This window comes from Oryx dammah, unplaced genomic scaffold (assembly GCF_014754425.2).
Source record: "Oryx dammah isolate SB20612 unplaced genomic scaffold, SCBI_Odam_1.1 HiC_scaffold_11, whole genome shotgun sequence".
Taxonomy (NCBI): Eukaryota; Metazoa; Chordata; class Mammalia; order Artiodactyla; family Bovidae; genus Oryx; species Oryx dammah.
In genome coordinates, this window is record NW_024070195.1 from 47070346 (window position 1) to 47091661 (window position 21316).

At 40.1% G+C, this 21316-nt stretch overlaps 1 protein-coding gene across 23 annotated transcripts in view; it reads right to left on the reverse strand.

Moving 5' to 3' along the window:
- The window catches only part of DST (dystonin), a 514228-nt gene that overhangs the window by 170226 nt on the left and 322686 nt on the right, over positions 1 to 21316 (reverse strand). For 21 of the 23 annotated variants that reach the window (XM_040249211.1, XM_040249210.1, XM_040249209.1 and 18 more), the window contains 21 exons: positions 19690 to 19783; positions 19085 to 19239; positions 17607 to 18069; positions 17387 to 17515; positions 17153 to 17230; positions 16917 to 17078; positions 16734 to 16838; positions 14071 to 14166; positions 12794 to 12919; positions 12065 to 12217; positions 11720 to 11874; positions 11271 to 11397; positions 10617 to 10800; positions 9603 to 9760; positions 8557 to 8735; positions 7009 to 7147; positions 6000 to 6193; positions 4802 to 4964; positions 3902 to 3985; positions 2966 to 3073; positions 2342 to 2440 (listed from right to left, as the gene is read on the reverse strand). In XM_040249211.1, coding sequence (XP_040105145.1) covers positions 2342 to 2440; positions 2966 to 3073; positions 3902 to 3985; positions 4802 to 4964; positions 6000 to 6193; positions 7009 to 7147; positions 8557 to 8735; positions 9603 to 9760; positions 10617 to 10800; positions 11271 to 11397; positions 11720 to 11874; positions 12065 to 12217; positions 12794 to 12919; positions 14071 to 14166; positions 16734 to 16838; positions 16917 to 17078; positions 17153 to 17230; positions 17387 to 17515; positions 17607 to 18069; positions 19085 to 19239; positions 19690 to 19783 — 3151 coding nt within the window. Of the gene's footprint in view, positions 1 to 2341; positions 2441 to 2965; positions 3074 to 3901; positions 3986 to 4801; positions 4965 to 5999; positions 6194 to 7008; positions 7148 to 8556; positions 8736 to 9602; positions 9761 to 10616; positions 10801 to 11270; positions 11398 to 11719; positions 11875 to 12064; positions 12218 to 12793; positions 12920 to 14070; positions 14167 to 16733; positions 16839 to 16916; positions 17079 to 17152; positions 17231 to 17386; positions 17516 to 17606; positions 18070 to 19084; positions 19240 to 19689; positions 19784 to 19896; positions 20064 to 21316 lie in introns of those variants that run through there. The other 2 variants (XM_040249207.1, XM_040249208.1) reach the window with 1 other exon arrangement.

Sequence of the window (21316 nt, forward strand, 5' to 3'; positions counted from 1 at the left end):
CCTCTCATAACATGATTGCCAATAATTTCGATGAGAATTTTGGCTGTTTCCTTTGCTAACCTAAATATGATTTTTAATAAGAATTCATATGAAAACAAATCTCATCACAGTCTGTAATATTTAGTGCTCTGTTTATTATCAGGGTCAACTCTTAATGACACTGAAGCATTTTATCTGCTTAGACATTAAAAGTACTCCATATATTAATATTTTGAGTAGACAACTTCTAAAAGGGTCTTTCTCAATTTCTCATCAAATTTCCTTTCAAACTTAGCTGTTGTGAAGAAATTTTGAGTTCCTTTCTTTTTTTTCTTGGTCATAGTCTGAGGTTTAAAAAAAATGAAAATTCTCTCAGAGGAAAAAAAAAAGAAGTTAAACTCTCAGTGTCTTGGAATCATTTAAGTGACTGCTCATCTCATGTTGCCTAGATAACTATAATTTTTTTAAGCAAAGATCAGAAAAATTACTAGAGTCATTTAGTTCTATTACTGATTTGCTCTCTTGTGTATCTCAAACTTATTCACATAAAATAACTTGAACTTTTATCTAAATTTTTCCCAAGGAGACATGCTGTCTTTTAATCTCAGCAATTAATATATTCTGCTGTCAACACAGACTAGAAAAATCTCTTTATCCATTAAATATCCATTACAGATACCCTACTAATATTTCTGTAGCTAATTTGGTATTATCTTTGAAATTAACATGGCTCCCTCTTTGATTCCATGTTTGTTGTGGAAAATTCTGCTTCAAGACTTCGCATGTGGGTCTTAGAGACCCAGTTTCAGAAACACTTCTTTGTGAAATCTGAAAATTGAGCTATGTATCTTTTATAAGATACTCCATTTTAAGACCCTTAAGTGGTGAATTTTTAATAAAGAATTTAAAAATCTATTTTAAATTATAATAGTCCTTTCACAGACTTCTATAAACTATATTATTTTGACTTTCAATTCAATATAAATCTTTAACATTTCAAAGGATGACAAGCATAATTTAGATATATTTCAGGCTTTTTGAAATATCTTTTGGGTCTATCAACTTCTGGTACTCTACCCCATCAGATAAATTGAACAAAGTGGCTCATATGTGTGCAATCAGACATACATAGTAATAAATAAAAGCCTTAAATTATTTTATTTTACATTTAACTACTAAATATACAATTTAAAAGATCTGCCTACCATTTAAAATGGAATATCTCTTAAAAACTAAAAATGTAAAAAAATTGTGGACCTTTCATAGATGAGAAGTATATGCCAATTATTTAGATGTAAAAATACTCTGGTTCTCCTTTCTAAGCCCAAAGGAAGTTAGTTATAAAGACTTGCAAATAGCTATGTTAGTGCTAGTAACTCTGAACAGACAGAAATAGTTTACAAAAGTAGTCACACTTTTTTAAGAAACTAAGAAAGCAACATCTATTAGACATTTGCTACCATTTTGGTTCTCTCATTATATGAATGGAGTTATACTAAGTACAATCACCTTTAGAATTTCAACAACGGTCTAATTTAAATGGCCAATGCCCCACAGTTTATTTATTGTAGCATTCAATTTACTATTTTTGTCTGTTCTGAGGTCAAGAATAGAAAGTATATCAAGATAACAGAGCACAGCATAATACCTTCAAAATTAAATACAATAGCCTCTTATGAAAACATACTTTCATGAATAACTCCCTATTCTGTTTCTGAATATATTATTAAATGCACGTAGTCTTTTTAATATATACCATATCTTTTTGAGAAAAATAAAAACAAAACACCTCAATTCTTAAAAAGCATTACCATTTTGCATAAATACCTGCTACTTCTAACTTAAGTGTTTCTGTTTTAAATCCTTGAAGATGTAAATTAATTTAAAAGATATAAATCAAAAAATAAATAAATAAATAAAAGATATAAAACAAATTTGTTTAATGGGGTCGCAAAGAGTCGGACACGACTGAGCGACTGAACTGAACTGAACTGAATATTTCTGCAGACATCATAACAGTAGTAACTATACTTCAAAGAAAACTGGAAAAAATTCTGCTAAACTGCCTACATTCCATAATGTAAACAGAGCCATTTATGACATTAACCCTCTCATATTAGATAGAGTCCTAGAGAGAAAATAAAAATGTTTTTCTTTTGTTCCCCAAAATGGTTGTTTCTTTTTTTGCAATGCTTTTCAATTTGAGAGAATCTCAATAACAAACCAAAAAATCCCAGGCCTCTACTGTTTTTCACTATAATTTTATAACTAATCGCTTATACGTCAGATCTCAACCATGTGAGTTTATCACGAAGCCACCTCATGGCTCCTTGCCAGTGACCTGCCCGTGGATAATGGTTACCTCCTCCTCCTCCAGTCTCTTCAGTGAGTCCCCAGCAAATTTAATATATTGTGTCATGAGGGTGACCAGAGCCGTGTATCGGGTCCTTAGGTCCATGAACTACAAGTAAAGAAAAAAAAAAAAAATGATAGAAACATAATCCCCATTTGCCCTAAATGAGTTGAACAAGCACCAAGCAATAATTAAAACATTAATTAGGCTTTGGGGCAGGGAAGCGCATGACTCCTAGTAAAGATAACCACATAGGAGCAAGATCACTGCTGTGCAAACCACAGTAATGACCTTCCTCCTCTAAATGTAATCGTGACAGGCATTTAGTATTCTCTACAATTCATTCATTTTGACTGAGAATTTTCAAAGAGCTTCTTAAAACTCTTAATAAAATGTATTGTTATAGGTAAAGAGTAGCTACTCGGAATGATGGACTGCTCTGGACTTGGATTGTGATCAAGGTTGTACAACATTTCAAAGGTATTGAATGTCACTAAATTCTACACATAAAAACGATTAAGATGGTGAATTTTCTACTATGTCTACTTCACCATAATACAAATATATAGATGTAAAACTGCTAGAGTGCTGCTTCTCTGATTTGCATGCTTCCTGTCTCTAGACGGTTACCACCTCTTGAATGACGAGATCTGCTGAGCTCTGCATTCTCCGTCGTTTCACTGGAGACTTTTGCTGTGAATCCACCATAGCCCGGTAGGTCATCGTTTGTAACTCGTAGTCCTGCATGAAGAAATCAGTAAGATTAATCATGGCAAAACACAAACGCTTCATTCTATAGTGATCTTTGACGCAGAGAAAGGGAATCCAGTTTCACTGAATGACTTTAAATAAAAATATTGCAAAAACACATTTTCAGGAATCAATCCAATCCTGAGATGTTTCCAAGGTGGTAATAAAAATCAGAAACATTAGCGTGGTCAGGAAAGTCCCTAAGTCCCTTTAGGAGCTCATGGACACATTTAGGAGCAGCATGCCAGTTATTTTCAGTCTCCCCTCCTTCTAGATAAAAAAATGGGACTGCAGATCCAAATGGCCAGAGCGGAGATGTGACGGGCAACTCAGAGCACGTGGGAACCATCCCTAAGGGAGATGTTCTTCCACGGAATGTCACAGCAATATTTGCATGGATACTCCAGCAATATTTCCAGGGACACTCCATCAATACTTCCATGGAATACGGCAGCAATACTCACACGGAACCCTAACCCAGACTAATGGTGGGTGTTCCAGCAATACTTGAAGGGGTAAGGGAAGGAAGGGGTAAGCGAAGCAGAAAGAGGGAGATGACAGAGCTGCATTTTCTCCTGGTGTACATGGGGGTGTGGGCAAGCTGTGAGTGTGTGTGACACAGAGAGAGAAGTAAAGAACCAGGGGTTATCACGTGACTCAGGTTTCCATGAAGAATTAACATGTAAGTAACAGCGAATATTCTCTGTTTCACTTTTCAACACAGACTGAATGACCCATGAAGGCTTCAAAAGAGCACTGTGGAAACACCCCCCTGAACACCTGAACGTGAAATCTGATGCAAGGAACTAGTCTTCTCACCTTCACCGCAGTGGAGTACTGTTCTGCGTACTTCTGACACTCGTCCATTTTGCTCTGTTTCATTTCTATTTCAGAAACCAGCATCTACAAATGCACACAGGTTAGCAGAAAAGCAACAAGGAATTCTATGCTGTCCAACAACTTGAGATCTCAGGCACTAAGAAATACCTACATCACTTAAGACTACAGCTCTCTACCCTACTTTACTTTTAAGCACAGCCTTTATCAATCAATCAATTTATCTGGCTGCACCGCTTGGCTTGTGGGATCTTAGTTCCCACACCAGGGATTGAACCCATGTCCTCGGCAATGAAAGCAGAGATTCCTAACCACTGCACTGCTAGGGAATTCCCTCTACCCCACTGCACTTAATGTCATCTGCCTTATAGGTGAAGTTCAAACATTCAAGTTCACACCACTGCGTGACACCCCCTCATGGGGTTGACAAAGCAGAAATTACTAAATTCCATGGGAATTATCCACAAGTAGGCCTGAAACCCTTTGCTCCTTAATCCTAATCTTGACCTAAAGAGAACTAGAAATTACTGGCCCCTCAAGATGGAACAAAAATCTCAAAGCATTTAACTACGTCAAATGTGGCTGTTTAATTTTCTACAACTAATCATTTTTTTAAATATAGGGTCCTAATCTAACCACAATGATCATTAGACACTTGACTGTCCCAACATGAAACTTTCTTATTCCTTATGGTTTCAAAATTGACCTCCAATAAATCAAAGAAGTAATGTATATAGGTCTGAGAGCAGATTTTTAACATTTATGATTTATTCCTGTCTTCCTTGAAATAGTTGCTGACCTACTGTCTTAACGAGAGAAAGGAAGGTCAAGGTCATGAGTGACTAAATGCAGACACAACCATGAAGAGCTATGTTTGCACACCTTCTGTTGATTCAACTGTGTCGCCAGAGTTTTACTATTTTCAGGCTGATTTTCTTGAATCTTCCTCTGAGTAGTTTCAACTTGCTGGATCCAATCATCCAACAGGTGATATGTATCTCTGTAGTACTTCAGTGACTTGCCAATGCCTTCCAAGTCCCGTAACCTAAGAGGATGACAGCAGAATCGCCAGTTTTCAAGAGCAACCAATAGGGAGTTGGGACATGTAGAAAAGAAGGAAGGGACAAACTAACTTGTCCTAAGTGCAACCACAGGGGAATGTCCAGAATTCAAGGCTGAAGCACCCTAGGCCAATTTCCCAGGGCCCCTGTACTGCTGTGGGTGGAATACAAATTACTTTTCTCCAGGACTTGTGCAGTTTATTAGTACTGATTGTTCTAGGAGCAAATCCAAGAGACTAAAGCTAAAAAGCAGGAAAACTGGAAACTTAACTACAGTAATCATCAATCAGCAAGTCTTGAAGACCCAAAGCTTGTAGCAATGACAGTTTCACTTCTGAAATCATGACCTGGTTGCAATCAATGGTTCAACATGAACTCAGAGGATAGGTTTCAGGAGCCGTGATTGAACATCCAGTTTCTATGACTATAAAACCACTACATTAAACCTACAGATCATGTATTTTAGAGATTAGCTACTATGTATTTAAAAATAATGTATTTGTCACACATGGCACTATATTATAAAAGCATTTTAGCTGCATTAATAAAAACATAAAAAATGAAAGAGAAAGAACACTATTCTATTTCGTCCCCCAAACTATCCCATTTCCTTTCACTTCTTAATTTCAGTCACTGGGCAAGTGATCTGGACTTTATCTTTGGCTACAATGAACATCAGGCCATTTCAGTTTCTTTCACCCTTCTTGCCTACTATAGATACTGCATCCCACCCTAGGAAATGCATGATTCACGCTCCTATTACTAAGTCATGGTTATTCGGATATTATCAGTTTGCAATAACTAGAGAACTGCATTGTTTTTTCCTTCAGAAAATTCAAGTAGATTAACCTAAAAGTACTCATTTGGAAGCTAAGTATCTTGCTCAAGGCCATCCTATAAAAACGGTAACTGTTCTATGGAAAGAATTACATATGGAGGTAAAAAGCCTAATACATTTAGACTTTACCCAGAATAGAGAGATTAAATCTGAGCTAAAACTGAATGAAAAGGCTACTAACCTATTGTCAATCTGAACATGAACATTCTGCCATCTCTCAACCAACTGATCTGCTTTTTCTTTGTGCCAGTCAAAGTCAAGGTCACGCTCTTTGTAGGTTTTAAACATCTCATCACTGATGGTCTTTGCTCTCTGCAGCTCATCCTCCAGCTCATGGAAGACCTCTCTCTTTTCATCCACTTCAGATCTCCATTGCTAAAATGGAACAATTTACAAGTTATAAAAATGTGTAAGGTGCTCACCAGGTAAACACTTCATTTGCCTAATTTTACAACTCATTTACAAATGACATAAAATCAGACAATGGAAAGAATATATTTCATATACAAAATATTACATTAGGTTGAACCTTATAAAACTGTCACATTTGGTTGTACTTTGACCTAAAAAAAATAAAAATATTATATATAAAGTTCAGCCTAATAGATTTTGCACATCAATAAAATAAAACATATTCCATAAGTAAGTCTGCCAACTCAATAAGTCTTTTTCATTGTTAATTTTTTATATATCTACTGATCCCATTGTTTAAAAATGAACGTGTGCATTAAAAATCACTGAAACAACTTTTCACAACTGTTTTACAGTATCTTTCCTCAGGGCTATATAAGTGGAAGGACAGAAACATACAACTATCAGTCCTTTTCCTTCTTAGATTAACTAGTCTATTCACCTCTTTAATTTCTTAAAATAACTGCCTCTTTCTGCAAGGGCATCTAATTACAAACAATTTAAAGTTTCAACTCCTCTTGCTGCCAACAAGAACAGTGTATAAAAATCTACTGTCAAAAAGATAAAAACTTCAAATGAAAAGAACTCATCTCAAACTAAAAATGAATCAACATACTTATTTATAGTAAGTCATAGTATTACAGAGAAAAGATATGGAATGAATAGAGAGGTATTCAAGTTCAGATATTTAATGCTTGAGGTCTGAAGACCTGAGCCAAGTTCTAGGGAAATACTGTTAGAGCACAGTCTTAAAGAACAGCCAGCAGTGAGACGCATACCTTTAAAGTACTTATTAGATTTTCAATGTTATTCTTATCAGCTATAACTGCTTCCTCTTCACACAATTTAGTTTCGTAGAGTTTTACAAGGGCCTCTGCAGCTTGAGTGTTTTTTAACACCAAGTTGACCGTTTTCAACCTGAAAAAGACAATTAAACAACACGCCTTCTGTGAAGTGTTTCTTTTCCCGCAATCCAGGCTTGACGCACCATGAGGGTGGGTGACGCAGTGCTCCTCACACCTGCACGATGACGGTTTATACTACAACATTCACACCCCGCTAGGTCAGTCAGGAAGAGAAGGACAGATGCGCCATGACGGCACCTATATGTGAAATCTAAAATACGACAGCAAGGAACGTATCTGTGAAATGGAAGCTGACTCACAGGCACAGAGAACAGACCTGTGGAGGCAGAGGGGGCACCGGGAGAAGGGTGGAGTGGGGGTCTGGGGTCAGCAGATGCAAGCTATCACTACAGGCGGGATGGACAACAAGGTCCTTTTGTACAGCACAGGGCACTGTATTCAATACCCTGTAATAAACTATAATGGAAAAGGATACAGAAAATATATCTACATATAACAATCACTTTGCTATATAGCAGAAATTAACACAACCTTGTAAATCAACCATATTTCAATATAAATTTTTAAAAAAGATTAACATCCCACTAACTATCTAATAGAATCCACACCATGCCCCCAAGGTGTCTTCAGCAGAAGATTCCAACAGAAGAGGGGCTTCTTTCAAACCTAGTTTAGACCAACACTGGAAGGTAACGTCAATAGACCGTAACAGCTGAGCTACCAAAACTACAGGAAACATGTAGGAAGGTCATCAATGCTTTCGTCTCTGAAGCTCATTCCCTTTCAGCATGAAGAAGCATCATAAATCCACAGAAATATTTAGCGTATTTGTTACTAAGAAAAAAAATTTGAGGGATTTCGCTGGTGGTACAGGGGGTAAGAACCGACCTGCCATTGCAGGAGATATGGACTTGATCCCTGGTCCAGGAAGACGTGGAGCCACTAAGCCGCTGAGCCTCAACTAGCGATGCCCACGCACCTAGAATCTGCACTCCCCAACAAGAGAAGCCACCGCAGCGAGAAACCCACACACCACAACAAAGAGTAGCCGCCACTGGCTGAGCTAGAGAAAGCCCACATGCAGAAAGCAAATCCACGCGTGCACGCAAAGGTGCTTCAGTCGTGTCTGACTCTTTACGACCCGATGGACAGTAGCCAATCAGGCTCCTCTGTCCATGGGATGCTCCAGGCAAGAACACTGGAGTGGGTTGCCATGCCCTCCTCCAGGGGATCGGCCCAACCCAGGAATCGAACCCACATCTCTTATGTCTCCTGCATTGGCAGGCGGGTTCTTTACCGCTAGCACCAACCAGCGCAGCTAAAAATAAAAATAAATGAAGAAAAGAAAATAATTTTTTATATTCTTAAAAATTAACATTTTTAGCTAAACAGCATCTGTATATAAATGGCAGCTGTATGAAGTCAGTTTAGATGATTTCTATCAAGGCAGTGGTTCCATACTTCTCTATGTAGGTGGACGACATGGAATAGACATGGTTCATGCTCTGGACAACCACGCTGAGCTCAGACCGCAAGGCGGGTGTGGAGGCAGACGCAGGCGCTTGACTGAAAAAGTCTTCACATTTACTTGTGATCGTGGCCAAATCATCTTTAAGTCGCTCCAGTTCTTTCTTTAATTTCTACAAGACAAAGAACAAACGTAAGGATTAGACAGGGCCTCTTTCTTCAAACACTTTAAAAACACACATTTCCCATGATTACTCTTGAGGTAAATACATATTCTTTTTTTAAATTGCAGCACAGTTCATTTACAATGTCATGCTCATTTATACTGTACATCAAAGTGATTCAGTTACACACATATATACATCCTTTTTTCATATTCTTTTCCATTATAGTTTATCACAGGATGTTGAAGACAGTTTCCCTGTGCTGTACAGCAGGCCCCTGCTCTTTATCCACTGTATACATCCTACAGTTTGCATTTGCTAATCCAGAACTCCCACTCCATCCCCTGCCGGGCAACCACAAGTCCATTTTCTGTGTCTGTGCGTCTGTATCTGTTTCGTAGATAAGCTCATTTGTGTCCTATTTTGGATTCCACACATAAGCGATATCATATGGTGTCTGCCTTTCTCTTTCTGACTTACTTCACCTAGTATGACCATCTCTAGCTGCAAAACATTTATGTATTTTTATTCTTTCTTTACCAAAGAAACAAAGCCGAGGCAGTCCACTTTTACCGTCAGTCATTCCCTCACCGCACAGCCCTCAGGCCCAAACACCTAGTTCAGGGCTTGTGTGTCACCAAGGGCCCGACAGAGAGGCCCTGCAGCCTCCATGTAAACGGCAAGGACACAGTGCTCCGCGTTCACCCGGTGAGAGGCAGAGCTGAACCACGGATCCTCATCTGCCATCAGCCATGAGCGCAGTCAGAGCTCACAAGGTGGCCCCGGCAGAGAGCACACGAGAGGTCACAGGGTCAGCGGTGAAGGTCGCCGAGACCCCACCTGTGCTGACCTCAGCCCACGTGCTCACAGCCTCACCTCCTGCTCCGAGATCCTGAACACGCTCTCATGCAGGTCATCTCTCTCCAGCGGGGTGCGGATCTGTCTGATGAGACGGTCCTCGCAGCTCTCCAGCCGAAGCCTGAGGTTTCGAACTTCAGAGATGTAGAGGTTGTACGCCGATTCCTCTTGCTCCTCTGTGAGAGTAAACATGTTTAGACAATACCTCATTTTCTGTCATTTGGATGTTCTTGTTCATGATTTAATAAGGCAATTTTACCATTACTGAGACATAGCTAGTCAGACTAATGTTACCAGTTATCACCACAAACCCACACCAAGGATATAAACCTTGAAACTGTAGACCTTACAATTTACAAAGAGTTAATACAACTTCCCTAATGCCACTTAAAGTACCAACATCTGACTTAAGACGTCTGAGGAAAGTAATACATTGGTTTGTTTTCACACAGATGTGAAATATATTAGTAGCAGATTAGTTATAAGAATAATGTTCAAAAAAAATTAGAGTACTACTACTAAAGTTTTTTTGGTCTCTAAGTTTTATGGATGTCAAGATTTGGAATAAAATTTATATTTTACAAACATTAACAAGACAAAATCTTTTCCTTCAACCCCTATATAAAATCCAGGGTTTGGTTATAGGAAACCTCTGCCCTTTGCTTTCAATTTTGCTGTGAATCTAAAACTTCTCTTAAAAAAAATATTCTTTAAAAAATCCAAGTTTAACATATGAAAAAGTAATTGAAACTTGTCTGAAACTAAAATATTATTCTGAACATTACACTGCAAACTAGTGAAAATGGTTAAAAGTAGATGCATTAAGAATTCACTGTCATACAACTTGGTTGGCAGCTTTTTACTACTTAATCATTTGGGAAAAAAATGAATTCCTTCTTGAATCTTCCTACCTCAAACATCCATCTAACGCTTCAGTAACTGTCTCTACCTATTACAGGTTGACAATGATAACAGAAAAGAGCCCAGACTAAACACCCAGGGAGAAAAAAAGGCAGGGATCCCATGCTTTACCTCTTTCTGCAGATTTAAGAAGTTCTTGATAATACTGCTTGCACACATTAACCTCCTTTTCCAGTTGTGTTATATCTGAGCCTGAAAATATTTGGGATTCCTGGCTATCTTCAAGAAAATCTTCAAAACGGGACTGCAAATTACTCAGAACTTGCTGATGTTCACCAGGCAACATGGTCTTTATCTAAAGAAGAGCAACGATCAATTATAGTATTAAGGGTGAAATTTCAATAGGACTGATCTCAAGTGGGTCTCATGGGACATGAGTTTATATTAAATAGTCATAAATAGAAAATCATTGGAAATTGATTTTTTCTTCATTCACAACTTTAGGTTCTAAAAGACAAGGGAAAACAAGACTACAGAACTTCATAAATGAATCAAACTACACCCATGTCTATAGGCCCAAACACTATATACTGTGTCTCCCAATGAAAACGGAAATCCTGAATGAACTATGGGATTTCCAGATCCCCCAATTCTTAGAAAGTACCTCATATAAAACAGGCATGTAACAGATATTCAGTGAATAAATGACTTTTATCATGGATCTGCTGGACCTCATCCTACTCAAGGGAAAATACAAAGGCCACTCCTCAAGACAAGAGCCTGCACCTTGGGACAGGCTGGGTGGACGTGCAGATTTGCACTTACTGAAGCCACATTGCTCGCTCGGATCCTGTCGATCTCATTGATGAGATAGTGCCAGGAGACCACACTCTTCATGTTTATGTGAGACTCGTGCCAAAGGGTCAGGACATTCTGATACTGCTGCTCAATTCTGAAACACATGGAAGAAAACTCAGATTCAGCCCTCCCACTCCCCACCAACACATGCGACGGTTTCTGTCTGTGTTTGAGACATACCCCAGGTTTACTAGCTCTAGGTCCTTCTGATCCAGGGCTGTCACTGTTCAGTCACTAAGTCTTATCTGACTCTTGCAAGCTCACAGACTGCAGCATGCCAGGCTTTCCTGTCCTTCACTATCTCTGGGAGTTTGCTCAAACCCATATTCTATTAGCCTTGCCAAAGCACTGATTGTTTCTTTAACCTTCAGAGAGCCCCAAAGCCAGCCCTACATCTGGAGCTAATGCACACAAACCTGTTTGCAAAGTCAACCGCCTCTTTGTTTGGAGGAGGGACGGTGAAGCACACAGAAGGGACCATGGCTTCGTTCCCAGTGGGGCTGATGACCTTCCACTTAGCACGATGGGAGTTATTTGCCAAAACGCATTCGTCGTCTTTGAAAATGGTTATCTGGTTTTAAAAGAAGAAGAGAACAACCAGATGTAGTCACTGTGGTATTCGTCTCTTTTCACACCCAATCTTGGGTATTTTTTTGTCTTTTTAAAAAGTAGAAAACCTTACCACTAGTGAGCAATATGACCTTGTTTTTTAAATATATGAATAATGCCAGAAAGAGGTCTGTTCCTAGGATTTAAAGTACCTCAATTTGTCTGTAGTCACAGATGGCTTTGATCGGAAGAGAAGTTTTGAGTGGACAGTCAGGATTTCTGGGCTTCAACTGAACTATTGTTTTTGCTCTCCCCATCAGGCTCGCCACTGTACTTTTATACTGCAGAAGCTCTTCTTTCTCTTCCTGCGGAATAAATCAGAAGGGTTTTAGAAGCAAACAGCTTGTAGTACTCTCTGTTCTTTTAGGGCTGTGCACAAATGCAGCTTCCCCAGAAGAGTCTTCCGTCTGAACCGTCAGCCCCTCGCCACCCGCTCTCCCCGCGTTGTCTGGTTGCTTTCGTTTCTCCTTCACATTTACCACTATCTAACAGACTACATATATTGTACTGTACTAACTCATCATGTTTATTGCATCCTACCCCCGGCAGGGTTCTTGTCTGCTGTGTTCAGTCCCAGCACTAAAAACGGTGTCTAGGATATAGAAATACTGACAAGTCTTTATGGAATAAATGACTAAACACACATACACACAAAACACTGTGACAGCATTTTAAAATACTAAGGCAATCACATCAAACAATACTCCTGCTGTGTTGCCAAAAAGAAAAAAAAATGCTAAAACTGAATGTTTAAATGCTTGAGTGAGGCGGAAACACCAAGAGTACCAATAAAATGCGAAGCTCCACACACAGAAATACAAGGCGCGCATCTAGCCCCACTGTGCATCACTGACGAAGCCCGGGGGTCTTCCTGCTCATACCATTGACTCCTGAACGAGGTCCTCCAGTTTGTGGATGCTGCTGGACCTGTCACAGCTGTACTTCCGCTGGATGGCGTCTTTCAGATTCCTCAAGTAATCTGTGGCTTCTTTGGCATCATTGAAAAACTAGCAAAAGATGAAAACTGGCAGTTAAAGTGTATGAAACATCAGCAAAGCCCCCAGTTGTCAGGTTTGAGTACCAGAGCCCTATGTGTACCCCTCCTACATGGGAACAGAAGGAGACCTCAAGACTTCTTCTCCAGAGCCCTTCCCTTAACCAAACACCAACTCTTGAACCTGGATGATGATGAGTGAATGCTAAGTGTCCAAATTTTATGTCTCCAGAGAACAAACCTGTGGTTGTCCAGGGGGAGGAGAGGTGGGAAAAGGAAGTAGGACTCCGGGGTTAGCGGATGCGAACTCTCATACACAGGGAGGATAAACACCAAGGCCCTACTAGTATTAGCAGAGGGAACTGTATTCAGTATCCTGTGATAAACCACCATGGAAAAAAATATGAAAAATAATACATCTATATAACAAAGTTTATGTCTATATTGTGGTCGTGGCCCTGTATTACTTTGATTGAACATCTATTTCACTTTAGAACATCTATAAACACTTAAACAGTTGTTAAATGAAAGTGAAAGTCACTCAGTCATGTCTGACTCTTTGCGACCCCATGTTCTATAGCCTGGCAGGCTCTTCTATCCATGGAATTCTCCAGGCTAGAATACTGAAGTGGGTAGCCTTTCCGTTCTCCAAGGGATCTTCCCAACACAAGGACTGAACCTAAGTCTCCCACGTTGCAGGCGGATTCTTTACCAGATGAGCCAGGGAAGCCCAAGAAAACTGGAGTGGGTAGCCTGTCCCTTCTCCAGGGGACAGTCTCCTGCATTGCAGGCGGACTCTTTACCAGCTGAGCTACCAGGGAAGCCCAAACAGTTGTTAGGCAGGGGTGAAATTGCAAGAATATTTTTAAACTTCTGACGAATAGAAAAAAAGCTCCCCCTAGTAAAACTGTTCCTCAAAAAGAGAAGCGTGGACAAAGTTAAGATTTTCTGACATTTGAAGTGGTTTTTAAAGTATTTCTTCTTTACTAAAATGCTTCCATTTATCCTAAAGGACATATAACCCTTCTATCCTACAATGAAGACATTTTGGTTTCTTTCCCCCCAATCAGACATATATGCATCCCAACATTACACCATGGAAATGGTTCCTGTAACTCAGCTGAAATTGCAGTACCACCCGCCGACACGGTGACTGTTCCATACCTCGAAGTAAGCACCGTTCTCCTTCACGTGCTGCTCCACACACTGGCAGAGCTGCAGAATCCAGCTCCACTGCGTCTGCATTGCCGCGCGGTAGGCCTGCCAGAGAAAACACAGTCACTGCTGCCATCTGCCCAGCAAGACACACCCAGGCTGCTCAGGGTTAAAAGACGACGGTCTACACAGGTGATGAGATGCCTTTAACAGAGACTTGAGATTCAGGGACGTGAAATGTCCCGCGAAGCTAAACATCCCCACTTGCACAAAGCCAGTCCTAAAAGTGTAAAATACATTTTTCTTTTTTTTTACATTTTTAATATAAATTTATTTATTTTAATCAGAGGCTAATTACTTTATAATATTGTACTGGTTTTGCGATACATTGACATGAATCCATCACAGGTGTACTTGTGTTCCCCATCCTGAACCCCCCTCCCACCTCCCTCCATCCCGCTGGGTCATCCCAGTGCACCAGCCCTGAGCACCCTGTCTCATGCATCGAACCTGGACTGGCAATTTGTTTCACATATGATAATTTACATGTTCCAATGCCATTCTCCCAAATCATCCCACCCTTGCCCTCTCCCTCAGAGTCCAAAAGACTGTACTATACATCTGTGTCTCTTTTGCTGTCTTGCATACATTTTTCAATCAGTCCGATTTCTTTCAAATTTTCAGTTTCTTGACTTGTTTTTCTTGTCACATATATGAAAAATGCTAACTCTGGGGCTGTTTTTCCAGGCAGACTTCTTTAACACTTGAGATGGATGCAAGCTATCCAACACTTTCCTGTGTGGAATCCTCAGATACACCCCCTTCACTCCATTTTCCTCTGTCTGTTTTCTGAATTTTTGTATTACTGGATAATAAAATCCCCCTTCTGACACCAAAGTACATGGTGTGTAGTTTTTTTCCTGGTCTTTGCTTCCAAAACTAGTCTTGAAGCTCTTGGCAGGAGTGAGGCTGATCTGTTTTATCGGGACTATTTGGGAAGGGTGGAGAAGCTTGTACAATCCCTTATCAGTGTAATTCTGGGATCATATCAGAGATAATTCTAGGAAGTTTTATTTCAAGTTTTTTACTTGAATCTTTATTCAGTACAAGGTGCCTCTTTCATGAGAGCAAAACCACTGTAGGAAAGGCACCTACTTACAGGGAAACAGGAAACACGCTTTCCTATTTAAGGTGCAGTTCCCTGGCTTCCAGAAGAGGGCGGCCTAGCTGCTCTAACGACTGTCTTACGTAAGATCCCTCCTGGAGGGAGAAACAGACCACAGAGCTCCGTCCAGGCAGCTTTCTGGATGGAACATAAAAGGCAACCGTGGAAATTTGGCAACACTTCCTGATCACGTTACGTGCTCCCTCCAATTAAGCTATTTAGAGTAAATTGGCTATAAAATACACATTGTGCATTGTTAGATTATTAGCTCCTTTTCCTCATAAAATACAAAATCATGTTGATAATTAACTACTATCCATAGCCTACAATACCTTAGATGGGCCTGAAGAACCATAAAGATGACTAAGGCTTAATTTTATTCTTCCACAGCCTCTTAATTAGACTAACAGCTCTACCTAAAGGTAATCAGGTTCACATCCACTTCATCCATTCCCATCAAAAGTCTCAACCTATAATCGCACTTCCTAGCAGCTGTCACTTCTCGTTACACCACTTTTAGTTGACCATAGTATAAAAGTATTTCCAGACCTGTCATGATTCTAATCTCCTTTCCCTAGTACTCCCCACCCCCACCCCCACCCACACTCTTCTAGTCCTTAACATTTCTATGTGGCATTTCCTGGGGATGAAAACCACAATTTTACATTAAAGAAGGGCAACTGTAACATTCCCCAGACCTCCGGATGAGGTCTAGAATTTCATGAATCTTTTGTGTCATGACAAATTATTTTAGGGAACAAAGAGTCTCAGATCCCTTTCCTCAACCGCACATCCCATTCATGGTAAGCACAGTTTCAGTTTTCTTCCTCTGGAAATATACAACTGCCCACATTTGATACTTCTCCCCCTCTTACATAACCTTCAGCACATTTAGAAAGTCACTAACGCTAGCATTTATCAGGCCTAAAAATTAAACACCCCCCACCCCACCTGCACCTCACGGGCAGCCTGATAAACTCCAGGTCAGCCCTCCCCTTCTGGGTCTGAAATGTGTGTTACACCCTGAGGACATTCCTCTCAGAGCCAGATCATGGACAGGATTAGTAAATGAAATAATAATAACTAGGACTTCCTGAGAACCTACTATGTATCAAGAACTGAAGCAAGCAGTGACAGCACACTCTTCCCCTCCTCACCCAACTCTACAGTTAGGGGCAACTTCCCCCATTTCAGGTAAGTGAATGGGACCCAGCAAGGTTACAACCTCGTGCAACACCACGTGGTCAGGAAAAAACTAACTTCAAAGCCTGACAAGTCAAGGTCCTTCAGAGTTACTGTCCTGCATCTCTTAGGCCCAGGGGCTGACACAAAAGGGTGATACACCTCACGCAGAACTGAAGGCACATCGGGATGATTTCTCAGAAGTGTTATTTTTGAGCCAGGCTGTAGTAAAAGCTTGACCGTTTGCATTTTTATATTTATCCACAAACAATAAAAGACTGTGAAAAGTAATATTCAAATATCCGTATTACACTTTCTGACTCACCTCAATGGTTAACCGGGCTGGGTGATTTTCCAGAAGCAGCTGCTCTGCTATCTCTTGAACTGACTTAATAGTTTCTTCCTTTTGATCAAGTTCTCTCATCAATTCCTAATTGAAATAAATATGTTAGGAAATGATAGAACCTGAGAGGCACGTGTAACATTCAGCCACAGAAGGTGCACTCACAGCGTGGTAGTCTCTCTTCCGGGCTATGTTGGTGTTTCTTTCACTCCAGTCATAAGCCACTTCCTCCTCCTCTTTTTCATTCAACCAAATAAGTTCATTCGTTGCACGAGTTACAAAATTGTGGAGTGTGTCAAGGTGCCGCTCTTGATTCCTGGATGTATTCTTTATAAGGAGAATCATGGTAAGAATCATGTCTTTGCCATACAAAGGGAAGGGAAAGTTAAAAAAAAACTTACCAAGAGTTTTGCATACTGATTCTCTAATCTGTGTAACTTTTCTGCATAAGTTAGTTTAAGAGGTGCCGTCATCTGGATCTATAACGTGGGATAAAAAGACAGCAGGTTAGGAATCTTAAGAAATTCTGGTTCACTGGCAATGTATCTTTTATCCTGTGACAACAGGGTCTTAAAAGAAAGAGCAAAGCAGAAGCTGGGATGAAATATATATGTACAGACTTTAAATTCACATACCTCACTGATCTTAGCTTCTTTAAGGCTAGATTCAAATTCTTCAATAGCTCGGTGGACATTTTTATGATTTTCTAAATGGCTTTCAACACTTGGCAAGTCTGATCCCCATTCAGTGCGGTCCAGCTGCACCTTTAAATAGGAAGATATGAGGTTTAAAAAAAAAAAAAAAAAAACTGGTAGCAATAAGGCCTGAAACTCAGGTAAAAGTAAATATTTTTACCTGCATCTCATCCACCCAATTCAAAAGGTCCTGAACAAATTTCATGTTGATTTCCTCTTCTGTTAAATTCTGGTCCAGCAGAGACGACTTGAGAAGGGGCTTTCGGATCTGCATCAGCTTCAGAGTCTGCAGGGAGCTTGTCTCCCCGCCTGAGCCGAAATTTGGAACTAACCCTGATGGGAAGCCAGGTGTATAGGCAGGAGTGACAGACGGGGTCAGGCGGGAAGTCAGCCCTGACGACAGGCCCGAGGTCACGCTGGACGGGGTCAGGGAAGGTGTGAGACCCTGCGTCAGTCCTGAGTTCATGCTGGGGTGTAAGGTCTGTGCAAATCCTGAGTTTAAACTCTGAGAGATTCCTGATATCATGAGCTTCGTCTGCTCCGTCGTCAGCACGCGGCCTTTGCTGTACACCGAGGAACATTCGTTCCGCAAGGCCATGATGTCATCGCGCAGTTTTGCAACTCTGAAAAGAAAATCAAAATGCGTAAGCTATAACATAGGAGGTATTTTTCACAAAGGCTGACCCCTGAAACTAGGGACTCTAATTACCAAAATGATCAATATTGGCTCATCAGCCGTAACAAAAGCATCACACCAGTGCAAGATGTTAGTAATAGGGCAAGAGGCTTTGAAGGGGTGTTACGGGAACTCTAGACTGTCCGCTCAATTTTTTATAAGCCTAAATTGCTCAAATAAATAAAGTCTATTTTAAAATGTCATTAGAGTCACACTGATAAAAATTTACATCACAATTTTTTCACTCAGTGTTGTACTATAAGTATTCTACATTATCATATGATCTTTACAACTGTCATTTATACTGAACACAATTACAACACTATCATAGGATATGCTCATTCTATTATTTGACACACAGGATTCCAAATTTTTGACATGGACACTTTCTCCCCTATATTTATTTAGATATTTTCTATGTTTAGAATTACTATAGATTTCTAAAAGCAGAATTACTCATTTGAAGCTTCATTCATAGTTTTTGCCTTATATATCTCTCTCACATATTCAGATATTTACATAATATATATTATATACAACCAGAAATGTTCCATTCCTATCCCCAAATCCACTTCTCAGAGACACAATTTTATATACATATTTTCCCAATATTTTGTTATGAGCATTTTCATAAGATAAACACAAAACTGATAGTTAGTTGACTTAAAAGATAATTTTCTCATTACTGTCCCTTTTTCAAATATCACACATGAATATTTCAACTGTAGGTTAGTTACTACAGTGTTAAATACTACATGCATCATAAAATTTTTTTCTACTATTTATCTTCGAAGAACAAAACCTACTAAACACACCGAAATATGACACAATTAATGTCACACACGTTGTCAACAAAAAAGAGCTTAGGGACCATTTCATAAAATCGCCACACTCTACATTCTTAATGAGGGGCCACGAAACAGCCACAGAGGAGGATAAGGCTGACTAAGAAGCACCCTTACCTCTGTACCAGCTGGTCTGCCTGGTAGTACTTTCCATCGATAAGAATTTGTACATCAATTACATGCTGGCGTAAAAGGTTCTCACATTCAAGGATATATCCAGCAATCTCCGCTTCATTCTGAAACTGCAGCCCGGATTCCAACCTTTTAGAATCCTGTATTTTAAAACAATTCAATATTAATTCTACACTAACTAATTAAACACGTTTCAAATCTAGCCTCAGGGACTTCCCTGGTGGTCCAGCAGTCAGGACTCGGCGTGCCCGCTGTAGGGGGCATGGGCTGGATCTGTGGTCAGGGAACTAGACCCCGCATGCCATGAAAGTAAAGCGTTAGTCGCTCAGTTGTGTCTGACTCTTTGGGACCCCATGGACTGTAGCCCATCAGGCTCCTCTATCCAGGGAATTCTCCAGGCAAGAATACTGGAGCGGGGTGCCATTCCCTTCTCCAGGAGCTCTTCCCAACCCAGGGATCAAACTCATGTCTCCTACACTGCAGGCAGATTCTTTACCGTCTGAGCCACCTGGGAAGCATACAAGATTTTATTTCATCTGAATATACCGACCCCTCTATAGCAATTTCAGCAGCTCCTGAAATGAACTTACAGACTGGAGAGCATTTCGGGCAAGCAACAGTTTGTCTTCACAGATGACACTGCCCCTCTGAACTCGGTTAGCAATCTGCTGCAACATCTCCAACCTAAAAGAAACAAAATAAAATAAAGTCTCCTTCCAAAGTCAGAGAGCTAGCCACCCCTGAAAAATGCGGCCCACCGAAAGAAAAACCACAACCCTACACCAAGGACTCCATACCTGTGTCCATCAAAGGATTCATTGCCAAAGCTAATACAGGAGTTGATCAGGGTTGGACCACAATGAACCGAGAGGAAATTCTCATTTGAGTCAAGACTAGTCCGAGTGCTGGTCGTGTTACTAAACACAGAATCACTGCTCCGGTAACTGTAACTACTGCTGTGCATTTTTATCTCGCAAGGATGTTTTTTTCTTCCACCATTAAAAGTAGACTACAAAATACACAGTCTGCAGAAAGTGCTGCTTCTAATGGTGAAAAGAGGCGACTGGCTGTTACCGCCTTTAATGGCTCCTTAAATATGCCCCAACATGCATATTCAACACGCAGCAAATAATACGCTGATAGCTATTCAAAAGAATCCTGCCTAGAGCTACGGGTTTGCTAGCTACGGTCTGCCTTTTTTTTTTGTAGCCTACACTAAAGCCCTACATGTACGGACAAGGCAGGCTGATGGGGTATCACTGGACAAGACTTGCCAAATATTTTCACCAAGAGTCATTCACTTGCCACCAACTCAAAAACAACTCTGATGTTTCGCCGAAGCCAAAGTACAATCAGGTTACTCTGCAATACCAGTCATCAGCTAAAAGGACACAAAACAGCCAATCAGAGCCTCATCCTAGCATTTTGGAAAATCCAGCTCTGTACTGAACAACACAGGGTTAAAAAACTGGTATATACAAACACCTACAAACAAACGGCTTTGACAAGAAGCAGAGCACCTTTCCTTTTTAACCACCACAGCGTTTGTTGATTAGGTTACATTAACTGGAAAATTGCCCAGGTACCTTTTTCCCCCCAGGAACCACCCCCAGGAATGTTAGGTCTACTCTCACTAAAGTTACTTTTTATTTTTAAAAGCCAAAGTGCTAAGAAGAGTATCAGTGTGACGCTTGGAGATTTAATTTGTCTGTGCTTGTTTTTCCTTTCTACAGGTTATTACCTGGCCTAAGATCATTGGCTCTTTCTCATTTGCCTTTTACACACTCCCATGCCACAGAGCTATTATTTTGCAATACAGGGTTCATGCCAAAAAACTTGTTGCTTCAAGAAAAATGAAGGCATTGAATCAGCCATGCTAAATATTTTCCTATCCCCAACACTGCAAAGCCAAACTGCTGCTTCCCCAACTAGAGAAGACACTGTCCTTTTTAGAAGGGAATTTGAGAGTGCCATGTCAAATATAGTTAGTAAACAGAAAAGCACAAAATAATAATAGCAGCCGGCACCTAACATTTCTGAAGCAATTGTTAGGTGCCAGGAAATTAACTAACCATTTTATAGACATACTCAGAACCACCAAATGTGGTTCCTACTATTACATCCTATTTACAAATGAGGAAACTGAAGTTTAGAGAGGATAGTGAGTCTAAGATTACATGGCATGAACACTGAGCTAATAATTCATCCAGGATTGAC